Source organism: Xiphias gladius, chromosome 22 (genome assembly GCF_016859285.1).
Source record: "Xiphias gladius isolate SHS-SW01 ecotype Sanya breed wild chromosome 22, ASM1685928v1, whole genome shotgun sequence".
Taxonomy (NCBI): Eukaryota; Metazoa; Chordata; class Actinopteri; order Istiophoriformes; family Xiphiidae; genus Xiphias; species Xiphias gladius.
In genome coordinates, this window is record NC_053421.1 from 17,342,002 (window position 1) to 17,354,423 (window position 12,422).

A 12,422-nucleotide genomic window follows, 5' to 3' on the forward strand; every position below is an offset into this window, starting at 1 on the left:
ATTTGCCTCCTCCGGCCAGCAGAGGCAGACAAGCTGCACTTATCTGTTTATAATCAGGCTGAATAAGAAGCGGCTACTTGGCGTTCGTTAGCAACACACTATCCGAGTATAGGCGCTGCGGAGTGACTCTTCGCAGATGTACGGGTTGTCGGTACAATTCGTGTAGCTAATACTTTTCGTTAAACGACATATACTGCTCAACATCGGCTTCGTTGATTCCAGCATTCTAGCACAAAACGGACTATCTTTCAGTCACTTCCTCGAACATAAAAGGTTTTACGGTTAAGACCCGCCTCCGTAAACCTGATTGGCTTTGGCACATCTCGGGAAACCCTTTCTTGTTTGTGATTGGACAGCTAACGACTTGTCTATTGAATGACGTAGCCACAAAGGTTATGATATGTAACGAGGACATACACGGTTCAGGAGTAAGTTACCTCGCTTTTGATTGAGTTTGGTTAGCAAATTATAAAAAACCCCAATATATTATATAGTCCTTAATAGCGTACGTTAGTCGAGAGAAATTGGTACTATAGACAAAATATAATGTATTATGTAAATGTACTTGAATGCTAACGCACTGCTTGCTTGTTACCAGTGTTGAGCACAAGGGCTTAAGTAACCTAGCAAGGAAGCTTGTCACAACTAGAGAAGACTTGACATAGAAGTACTTGGGGTTGAGACTTATATCCAGCCTTCACTTGTACCATTCAGTTTTATGAAGGCTAAAGAACGTGCATGTGGTTCATCACGTAAGTTTTCGATATTACGCAATTTTAAAATGTGCAGTCAAGTGCACAGTAGCATGCTTCTCTAGCTGTAACTTAATCATTCTGAAAGTTAATGTTAACAGACAAGCAAGGCAGCTATAACTACCTAAATGGGGTGTAGATTAGCTAGTGTAGATGAACCCTAACCCGCACTGGCAATGTCAATGTTTACTGCAGAATTCAGCTGGCAGCTGTCCATTAAACCTTTGCTCCCTTCCTTTGCCCACCACTTTTCAGTTCCTCATATTTTAACAAGTTTGACACACTCTTTTCACAAAATTCCCATGTCCTTGAATTTGTCTTCAAACCCATCAGCATGCTGTTGCATTATTTGTCAGTACTTTGGTGTGGTCTGTCTGTCTCAGCCTTCACCAGTGCATTTAAGTTTCCACTTGCAGCACAAATCATGTGGGTCATTTTTATCAGTAATTTACTCGTATTTTAAGTACTGGAGGAGACAAAGGGTTTTTCACATCTGCTTCAGACAGCTAATCAACAGACCACACTTGCAGTGTCAAGAGCTTAGAACATGGCTATCTAGCATGAAAGCGTATCATTGTAATTGATGCATATGAAGCCAGTGTGGTCAGGCCATATAAAGTACAGCTAACAGACTCATTTAATAGACCTAGAATATTTTCCCCAGAGTCAAATTCATTCAAATTCAAATTCATTGTAACCATCCAAGTGCAGTATCTTAAATACAACTCATCATTTCTTATTTCACCCTCAACTATTCAACATCAGCTGCAAATCCTGTCAGTAGACATACTTTAAGAAACAATCATTTTTTGTTGATGTGCTGTCTGTGCTGCTGAAATACACAACCTGCTCACAGTGTCTCCGCCTTTCCCCCTTCCTGCCTTTCTTTTTCTAATCTGCAATTTCATTGTCTCTTCCAAGATATTTCCTGATAGGAGACAAGTTATGAAGGATATGAGGGCCTGATCTGTAATGAAACATTTTGGGATACTCCATATGGATTCTTCATGTTGATGTAAGATTAAAAATGATCTTTTATTATCCTTATAGGGACATTGTGTCTATAAAAGCACCAAAAACACTGAAATGTATATTAACAATTTAACATACATTGCCTTTTTTGCTGGGATGCTATGCTAATGAGTTGTTAATGACAAGGGATATTTTTTGATTTTGTTGACTTTTGATACTTTTATAGACATTTGGAATTCACAGATGTCCAAAATTCCAATCGAGAACAGAAGCTATATGCAGCCAGTGCAAAGGTTTGATAAACAGTGTCTTATGCATTTTTTTCCTCTGTCTCCCAGCTTTGCTCTGCCCAAACTGAGTAGAGCAGTGGTGCGTGTGAGGAGATTGGCGGCTCATCTCAGCACAGCACCAATGTCGACAAACCACCAGGGCTCCAGTCCGTCCTCTGCATTCAACGGGGATGCTCCCACTGCAGCCATTCTCATCATTGGAGATGAGATACTCAAGGTGATTTAGTGTCGTTAGATACTTGTGGTTTGTACGAATTTTAAGTTGTATTTGAGTGATTGATAGTAACCAATTGAGAATCCTGGAACGTTTGGGGATTTGACATAATCTAAATAAATCTGTGAAACTGAAAGTATAATTTAATTAATGCATACATCCTAGCATGACGCCCTAATTCATCAGTATTCCTAAGCTCTCCGGACTGCTATGAAGTCCAGGATCCACTTCATATCCTGAGCAAAACCCTGTGATGATTATTTGATTTGGCAGCATTGTTCACCATTATTTCTTGACTTGACATTATCATGATTTAAACATGAATCCTTTGATTTTGTCCAATGTCATGTTTCAGCCCGAAAATATGCACACTTTGAGTCACTGAAAAACATCAAAAAAGACCTTGAAGTCACTGTTAAGTCCTTGAATGTGATGCTCAAGTGAGGGTGGGAACACTGGATTGAAAATAACGGAGTCTCTTTACTTGTCCTCCGTCTGCCAGGGTCACACAGTGGACACCAACAGTGCCTTTCTGACACGAGCACTAAGGAAGCTTGGAGTGTCTGTGCAGCGCATAACAGTCATACCAGATATACAGGAGGTCATTGCCAAAGAGGTGGCTCTCCTTTCGTCTCAGTATACACACCTCATCACCTCGGGAGGCATAGGCCCCACCCATGATGACGTCACCTTTGAGAGCATCGCCATGGCGTTCAAAGAGGAGTTATATCCCCACCCTGAGCTCATCCAGCTGGTTAAAGAATTCTTTGGGTTGGTAGACAAAAACAGTGCTGCCATGAAGCTGGCCATGGTGCCTCGCTCAGCCAAACTCAACTATGGAACTGACCCTCAGACTGGACAACTGCTCCGCTACCCACTGGTGAGTGAGCACAGGACAGAGCAAGGTTATCTTAGTTGTTTCATCGAGCTGCATTTGTTAAATGCCATGATTCATGTTGTTATACAAAAACAAAATTAGATTCAAATTATACCCAAGGCATAACGGATCAGTACACTCCAGCTACTGACTGTGTGTGTATTACCTTTTCAGTAGGCTTTTGGGGGTAAACAAAATGTTTGGCTGACACAACTTTCAGGAAGATGTTAACTCAAAATCCCATTATATTCTGTCTGTTCTATCTTGTTTTGGGATTATTAAAGAAGACAAATTGCTGCATTAAATACTAACCCATCACTGCAGGAGTGAAAAATGGCTTCTCGCAGTTTGCTGAAATTCAAACTTTGCGTGTTAATAGTTTTCCTTGATGAAATCACACCAGCATGCACCGATAAGGGGATTACAGTTTATCATTTAGGCCATTAATGAGATGAAGTAGTTACAAAAATGTGTGCATTACATTTATTCATACATTAGGCTATCCTAAACACAACATTGGCTGTACCCTAACACACTCTGAGCATATGATTCACAAGGGGCCGTGCCTTCCTTGATAAAACAAAATGATAAGATCAGACACCAACAATGATCACTCTGGTGAAATTTAAGGAAACATATTTCAAGTAGAATAAAAAGATAAAAAGATACATCATTTCACTTAAGTGATAAATTGGCACCATATCAAATTAATATAAACATGAGATTACAGACATATTAAATAGGAGCTAGACTTTTTGACTGGCTTGACCTACTGTGTAGTAACAAGGACACTAAGGTTAGTTTAACGATGTTAACTACCTTAAAATAGAAGTATTGGTTGTTGTACCAGAAACAGAAAAGACACACAGAATCATCAAACCTGTATGTTTAGGGAAACATTGACGATCTGGCCCATATATTCTTACTGTATATGTTGCGTCCATCCCCTGTTCCCAGGTCAGTGTGCATAACGTGTATATCTTTCCTGGGATCCCATCTCTGATGGAGAGGGCCTTCAATGGGCTGGAGAACCTCTTTGCTGGTTCGGGGACCATTTTTCACACTCGTGAGGTAACACCTTGACCAAACCTATCCTATCATTTACAAAATATCCATCTGAATACTGTGTTTTCACAGTGCAAGGAAGCTCACCAAGGATCATTGTACTAGGTGTTTGTGGATGCTGATGAAGCAGAGATTGCCCCTGTGCTGACCAAACTGCAGGCTGGTTGGGGTAAGAAGGTGGCTCTAGGCTCCTACCCTGACTGGCTGAGTAACTATCACCGAGTCAGGCTGGTCCTGGACTCAGACGGCCAGGAAGAGGTGGACAAAGCCCGGGCAGAGCTGCTAGATGAGCTGCCCAAGGGTAGCGTGGTGCCCTTAGTCACTGACCCAGTGTCCATCGCCCCTGCTGAGGTGTACACACTGGCCAACAGCGGTGAGGGGGAGACGGGGTACAGAGGGTGGTGGGAGAGGAGAGTTAAACTGTGTCAGCTTAAGTGAATATTGAAGAGAGCTCCTACACTTTACACAGGCACTGGGACCATTAAAGGAAGCAAAGAGATTAAAGTAATTATAGCTGTAAAATCTTAGTAGATTATAAAAAAAGAATGTAACGGGTATGAGACAGAACAGAGAATAAAATCATGCATTAATAACTAAGATAAGACAAGGTACAAGCAGATATTTTTACTTTGAATTTGATGTAGAAATAAGAGATCATTAATATTACACCTAACAAAATTTGACTACCTTCCCTGTAAAACGTCCTCTCAATGTGGATTTCATTTCCCACAGGCACATCGTTGGGCGAGAAAGTTCTGTCTGCTCTGAAAACGATAGAGGCTGCACTGGATCAGTATTCAACAGAGGAAGTCTGCGTCGGCTTCAACGGGGGCAAAGACTGCACGGCACTGCTCCATCTCTACTATGCTGCACTGAAACGGTAACAGGAGGGGGGAAAAGACCAGATGAGACAACTAGAACATTTAGGGATAGGCATGTTATAATCAGCACAAAACAAATGACCTGAGAGAGCAGAGATGGAAGGGAGATTCAAATTAAAAACATAATGATACCACTTTTGCACAGTGTGGTGTAACAGTAAGAAGTATAGAAGAAAATGAGGTACAGAGCAGCAGCTAGACTAAGAAAAATCTTGTCCCGCTGCTTTTTCGACTTTCCTTGACCTGTACAGGGGCTATAGTGGAAGATAATGATAAGGAGAATGGACACTTATCTCATCTTTTTTCTGTGCCGCTGTTATCTTCTTTTAATGCCCCATTTCTCTCTTCCTGCCACTCTCAGGCGGTATCCAGATGGTAAAGACAAGGTGAAAGCTCTCTATATCCGTATCGTCTCTCCATTCCCAGAAATGGAAAGATTCCTGCAGGACACAATAAAAAGGTGGGCATTTGGGGAAGTAATATTACTTTTAACAAAAACATTTCAGTGGATTGTTTTTTGCAAGTTTATTTTATGTATTTTTATATCTTTTTAGTAGGTGTTACCAGTCCAGGTGGTTGTGTATTACGGTTTTCTGGTCAAAAACAGATCCTAATCCTCTCCATGTTACAACACAGCAACTCATCCTTTGGTGACGTGTCTCCCATAGATATGACCTGGATCTGTTCTCCGTGGAGGGCAGTATTCGGCAGGCGCTGAGCGAGGTGCAGGAGAGGAGGCCGGAGCTGAGAGCCGTCCTGATGGGGACCAGAAGGAGTGACCCCTACTCACACACGCTCACACCCATGTGTCCCACAGACCCCGGCTGGCCAGACTACATGAGAGTCAACGCGTTACTAGTGAGACTTACATGAACTAACTAAAATGACATAGAGACACTAGAAAAAAGGCATATCACTTCGGTCGAATACATATAGGGGAAACACTGGTGTGTTTAGAAGTTGACTGCAGTTCAAGATAAATTACGTAGCCCTTTATCAATTTTGTGCATCTCACAGGACTCCACAGGGGATGAGTTACCCTCAATTGAGCTAATCGTTAGTCAGTCACAAACCAATTAAATTTGATGTTTTCCAACACTCTACAGGACTGGACATATCATGACATTTGGTCATTCTTGAGGACGTTATATCTGCCCTACTGTATTCTCTACGATAAAGGGTAAGAACAAATCCATCCCGACTTTGTACATTTTCTGTATCCTCCTTTTATTTGGGGTTGAGCAACATCACAGCTGCAGCTCACAATTCTCAGTCTTAAGCTCCTGTGTCAACCTGCAGATACACTTCACTGGGCAGTATGGACAACACCTGTCGAAACGCGGCCCTCCAGATGGTGGATGGGAGAGGGGTGACGCGGTACAAGCCAGCCTACCTCCTGGAGAATGAAGAAGAGGAGCGGAACTCCCGGGCATGATGTAGTCTCACTTCTCACTGTGTCACCTGTTGCAGTCAGATTTTCAGATCTCAGATCACCACTTGCACACATGTATATGTTAAACATAACCTGGACATTTTTTTCTAGTCTTCCTGTGAATATTTGCAAAAGACTGAACATGCCTGACTGCAGAACGATATTGGGAAGGAAGTCTGGTTGTGTGTGTGTATGTTTGTTGGCTTGTGTAAACCTGTGAGTCTAAAGTAATGGCTCTCTGTACTGTTGAATAAAACATCAATCTGTGTCATCTTTTCTATTGTCATGTTACTATTTTAAGAGGAGTCTCACATACAAATGGCAGCCTGCAGGGCTTTCAATATAGCTCTTGATTTATCTCATTCATGAATCCATTTGTCTTATTTCTAAATCCAATAAGACCAATCTGCCCAGAAAGACAGCCTCTATCAAAATGTATTAGTAAATAATGTGAAAAGGTTTTCTGTCACGGTGAGAAAATCAGGTTTTAGAAACTTGGTGTGCAGCAGTGTGGACAGACTACTGAAGGTCAACCAGCAGGCTCATATTGATTAATAGGTGGCTCACACTGAATATCCATAATTGCAGCCTGCGGTGTGTCAGGCTGAGCACCTCTCCAGCCAGCCTTCACTGGAAAGCCTGCACTCCGGTGTTGTAGTTCTGTGCGCGCACCTCACGGGCGCGTTGTTCTCACGTTTTCCATTTAGCACCCGTTATTACAATAAATTACATTCTCAGTTTCCAGACACGATTGAATCCAGGCTCATCGATCCGCGCCCCCTCTCCCCCCGCCTGTAGATTAGTCAACGCCGCGGAGCGCGGATCGATACCGGCCGATCTAATAAAGCGGGTCGCTTACGAGGCAACCGCGGGGCTGCACACACTTTTACACCAGCAATTACCACCTCCAGTCCCCCCCCCCCCCCAAAGTTATCTGTCCGGGCTTCACGGGCGGCTTGATTTATTAATAATAACAGTAATAAAAGAGGCAATGAACAGGCGCATCATAATCACAGCAGAAATGTAATGGTGTGTGTTTTGGCGGTGCGATAAACACAGCGGGACATTGTCTGGAATGAGGATATTTATGGGGAAGAAAATGATATTCCTATACACTTCCAATGAGTCTGAGGTAGGCTCCCCGGATGTGACTCAAACTTTGTCCTACTTGTAGGGAATATACAGGAAGTAGGCAATAGGATGGACGCAGTCTTTTGACTAGTAAATCATTATTTCCAATTTCTTAGTAGTTAATTTCTTACGAGTTCATTGTAACGTTCTACCTGCGATTTTTTTTCTGTTTGGTATGGCTGCAGTGTAATGATACATGCACCCACATTACGTAACTTTGCTCATAATACATAGGACTTTTATAGGGATCTGGAGTTTTTCCCAGAGTAGGCCTATCACTTGCAGTAACTCAACTGTGAAAAGTACAATTTAATCAAGTCCTGCACATACTTCACTACTTTGCTGCTGTATTTCTATTTTATGTTGTTATACTTCTATTCCACTACCTACACATCAGAGAGAGACATTACACTTTGTAGTCCACTATATTTATCTGACAGCTATAATTACGAGTTTAGTTTCAGTTACAAGATTTGACTTAAAATCCTATGAACAACTTAAAATTAAATACATTATAAATAAATAGTTAAAGTTTAAACCAGTGGTTGCCAACCACTTTGGCTCTTAACCCCTTACAACAAACAAACAAACAAACAAGGAAAAAACAGTGCCTGCTTGGCACCCCTTGCCACGTTTCAAGTGTCGAGTTGTTCACAGTTTCACCAAAGAGTGATTTCTGCTTTGAACTTCTCAAATGGATTCATTTAAATAATTTAGGCCCAAAGAGGTAAAAATGTCCAATTTTTCATAAAAAAGAAAAGATAGAGAAAAACGTAGCAGAACCTGTTTTGTTTTGTTTTTTCTTGTAACCTAGCCTATTAATCATCTCAAGACCCCTTAGATTTATCTTGTGACCCTATGGAGGAGGCCGACTCCTAGGGTGCGAACCACTGGACTAAACTCTCCAGACGTATTAAGTGGTTGAAACTCGCTCCACCTCGACTGGCTACAACGATTACATGCTGCTTTTTCCTGAGATGCATGAGAATTACAATACAGTATTTCCAATCTAGCAATAGTCACAAGGACCATTTTCCGATATAATGAGTACTTTTGCTTTTTATACTTTAACTGCATTTTACGTATAATAATTCTGTACTCAAACTTAAGTAAGGCATGGTATGCTTGTGGTGGAGTATTTTTACACAGTTTTATTGATGTTTTTACTTTGCTATCACTACAAGGAGACTAGGGACACAATTAGTTTTGACATTTATATAAATATCTGTATAAAGTTTATTACTTTTCTCCTTCTGTTCCATGTCTTCATCCTCTTTCAGTTGTCTCTCCATCATTCTCACTTGCCTGTTTCATCCTTCGTGCCTGTTTTGGCTTCACTACTGTATCCACTCACTATCCACTGTAGTCATCAGGCCACTTCCTTCCTCACTGCCTTTCCTGTGTACTATAACTCTGGATTTCTGTTCAGTTCTTCTTATGAATTTTAAATGGATGTTTTGATTTTGACCTGAAGGACTGAGTCAGAAAAACATGCGGGGTTACATAGTGGGAGGATATGGGACTTTCAGGAGCCTAAAATTGTCTGGACTAAAATACTTTTTTTTTTGTGTGTGGTCTTCAGCTGCATATTTATGAATATCTTATTTTTTTTATTTCACACTGCTCTGCTTCTGAAACAGGGTTTGTTTGAAATTTACAAAACTGCAAACAAAACATTTTTGAAATTCTGACACAGCAACTTTTGTGTCATGTGAGACAAAATGGAACAAGCAGGAATAAAAAGTGGCTACCCCCCCCCTTGTGCACATTTAAACTTAATTGGTTCTCCAAAGACAGATTTTGGTTCGGCTTGTGGAAGTAAGATCAGAGCAACCACTTAAAGTGATGTGAGGATAGGAAGAAGTGGGGTGATCAGAGGTACCTCCTGTGTATTAGGCCCATAATTCCTTGCTGCTTTCTCAATACGCTCCAGATCTCCCAGGTGGGACTCTAAGTTATAACAGAATCCACAAGGCTAACGGTGTGTGTGATATGGACTCAGCATGACTTAAGATCACACTTGGTGTGACTTTGTACAAAAACATGTGACAAGCTTTGATATTGGAGTGAACTATCCATTTCAGATGCTCAGATGTGAGCCTGCCTTGGTGACTGTGATGCTTTTCTCTAAAGGAATATGTTCCTAATCCAATTCCTCAGCAGTCCCTGCAGTGTAAAACGAGACTTGAAGCAGCATGAGACAGCAATTCACGCAATGTCCTAGGAGGGATGCTTAACAAAGAGGATGAATAGACACTCCATTGTCAGAAAACATCAGGAGAGAAGGGAGGCCCTTGAGTCTATGCAAATTACCAGCCCATCTGCATCTAAAGCCAATCGACCAGAACATGGGAAATAGGATGTTCAGTATCAAAGTGTCACACATTAATAGTAGATGAAAGAAAGAGAGAAAGAAAGGAAAGGTGGGGAGAATGAAGAAGGAGGCTGCTTTGCTCGCTGCCATGTGAAGTGTGACTGACTTAGCTCGTCTGTGTCTGGTTTTGGTGTGTTTAAATAAAAGCCATTCTAATAATCCTAAGTTTGTCACAGCTCGCAGTCCAGTACACAGAACCAAGACCCCCTGCTTGTAGCCGCACACATGGGATGCATTCAGAAATGCCTTTCACACAGCAGGCTCACTTTAATGTAAAGGGCCAGTGTCTGTGAAGCTTCAACCAGCATGCTGAAAACTGATGAGAAAAAAATTTTGCTCAGCTCAACTCAACTGGAGCTTATTTGCACTCAACAGCCGTAACTTAAACATGGTGCAGGGTGTTAGAAAGATGAGAGATGATTAACACTAGAAAGGCCCAGTCAATGTCAACTGATTCCTGTTTTTATAGTTTAGCACTGGATTTTAAACATTCGGAGAGCCCTTCCATGACTTTTCTGAGACCAATTTTTTTTGCACAAATCAGAATAAAATATTCAAAATCAGCCATGGAAATGGTATTTATCTCTGTTTACCTTCTTCAGATGACATTTTTTCAAATGTCAAAACTTAGTGCTTGAATTTTGAGTGCCTTTGGGGTTTCGCTTAATTACTAAATTTTTAAATGAATGGTTGTGAATGAGAAAGTGGGATGTTAAGCTTTCATACTCTCTAAAAAGACTGGTATATTATCCGATATATCTGTTGACAGGTGCTCTTGTTTGAGTTAAACATCCAAACAGCTAATGTGTGGGTTTTTTCCCCCATAATCTGGTCCATCCACCTTTATTACTGATCGTGTGACACACCGGACGTGCCTGCTTCATGAGCATATAGCAGAAATATTTACACAGTTATTGACAACTTGACACGGCAGACCTGGTTAGTTTAGACTTTATTTAGAACAACCAAACTCTACTTACACCCACAAATAAAAGCCCTGGCTAATTTTCATAACCTAGAAATTAAAGAGCACACCAATTCATCAAGGCTAGATAATGATTCAATGATAATCATCAGAGACTTTCTCAACCCCCAGTCTCACACAAAAAAAAAACATTAAGCAACACATGAAAACTGGTTAGGAACATTTTATTGTTTAATGCTTCTAACAGAACTGTTATTGTAAATGCTGCGCTAAATCCCCTTATATACTCTATACAGTTCATAGAAAAAAAAATTTAAAAATCATATTTCTCCAAAGCTGAGTGTGTATTGATGTGAAATCTTTAGTGAAGAGTACATATATGCAATTTTTTTTATTTCAATGGACTTTCTGTATATAGTGTGTGAGGTGTAACTATTGATCCGCTCTGAGGTCCATTGAAAATGTTCCTAAATTTGTCACTCAGAACACAGACGAAGTGAAACCTCTCAGAATAACAAGGGAGGATATTCTTGGATCAAATTTCTAAAGTAGAGGGTCTTCTTGTTATACCAACTTCACAGACTTAGCATCTTGAGTCCATTTTTTACCCTCCAGTGCATAAAGGGTCAAATATTCACCCTGGGAAATATATACTGCATCTTATTATAAAGTATTGAAAAAGTACACGCAACATGTGCAAGAGCTGTCGAGTGACATTATGGTGATTGGTGGAGACTTTAACATAGTCCTTGATCCTGAACTTGTTAAGAGCCCTTTTTCAGGAAAATATATTAAAGCACACAGAGCCGAGTCGTTACCTTGAGGAGCTGACAACACTCAATGCTGCTCACAGACATCTGTACCCAACAGCACAACAATTTTCCTGTTACCAGGGCTTCTGCTTCTCCACGCTGGAAGATGCAATGTTTTACATCCAGGGCTGTGAGATTGAGAGGTCAGAGGGTTTCAAACTGTGATTAAGTCCCATTTCCTGATGCAAAAGGGTTCTTGGAAGTTGGCAGATGTGGACAGTTACGGGCGGAAATGAACACTAAAGAATATATTAGTGAGCTGGAAAGATCAGCGGAGCTTACGTTTTGGCACCCAATGCAGCAATTACATTTTTAGCCCCATCTCAGTGAAAACTTTCAAAATAGTACTTTGACAACAAAAGTACCAAACAAGCCCTTCGGTAATTCCATTAAAATAAATACAGCATCTCAAAGAGATTAATCTGGTCTAAAATAATAAATTTAAGGTACGGTGTCAGTGCCGGCTGACACCTCACTAGTTTTTGTTAAAATGTACCTTCTGAGGACAGGATGCCTAAAGAAAGCCAGCTTAGCCTTGTATCTCTTCACTGCCCAGAGGAGATAAAGTGCTTATTTTCAAAGGATCCTGGGACTTTAACAACAACAATAACAATAATAACAATAATAATAAAAATAATAATAAAAAGGCCAACCAAGTAATTCAACATTGAAACACATTTTTAATCAAGGACTCCGA

At 40.8% G+C, this 12,422-nt stretch overlaps 1 protein-coding gene across 4 annotated transcripts; it reads left to right on the plus strand.

Annotated features, from left to right (window-relative positions):
• On the plus strand, nucleotides 1–6,759 carry flad1 (flavin adenine dinucleotide synthetase 1). Of its 4 annotated transcripts, none has more exons than XM_040118825.1 (11): nucleotides 1–428; nucleotides 1,674–1,767; nucleotides 2,063–2,231; nucleotides 2,731–3,108; nucleotides 4,063–4,176; nucleotides 4,276–4,543; nucleotides 4,903–5,050; nucleotides 5,413–5,511; nucleotides 5,720–5,909; nucleotides 6,158–6,231; nucleotides 6,351–6,759. In XM_040118825.1, exons 2-11 carry the CDS (start codon nucleotides 1,760–1,762, stop codon nucleotides 6,484–6,486), a joined length of 1,584 nt encoding a protein of 527 aa, XP_039974759.1. In that variant the 5' UTR covers nucleotides 1–428; nucleotides 1,674–1,759; the 3' UTR covers nucleotides 6,487–6,759. The 4 variants fall into 4 exon arrangements, with proteins under 4 accessions (XP_039974759.1, XP_039974761.1, XP_039974760.1 ...); XM_040118826.1 differs by lacking the exon at nucleotides 1–428 and adding an exon at nucleotides 436–752; XM_040118827.1 differs by lacking the exon at nucleotides 1,674–1,767.
• Nucleotides 6,760–12,422: the final 5,663 nt, after the last annotated feature.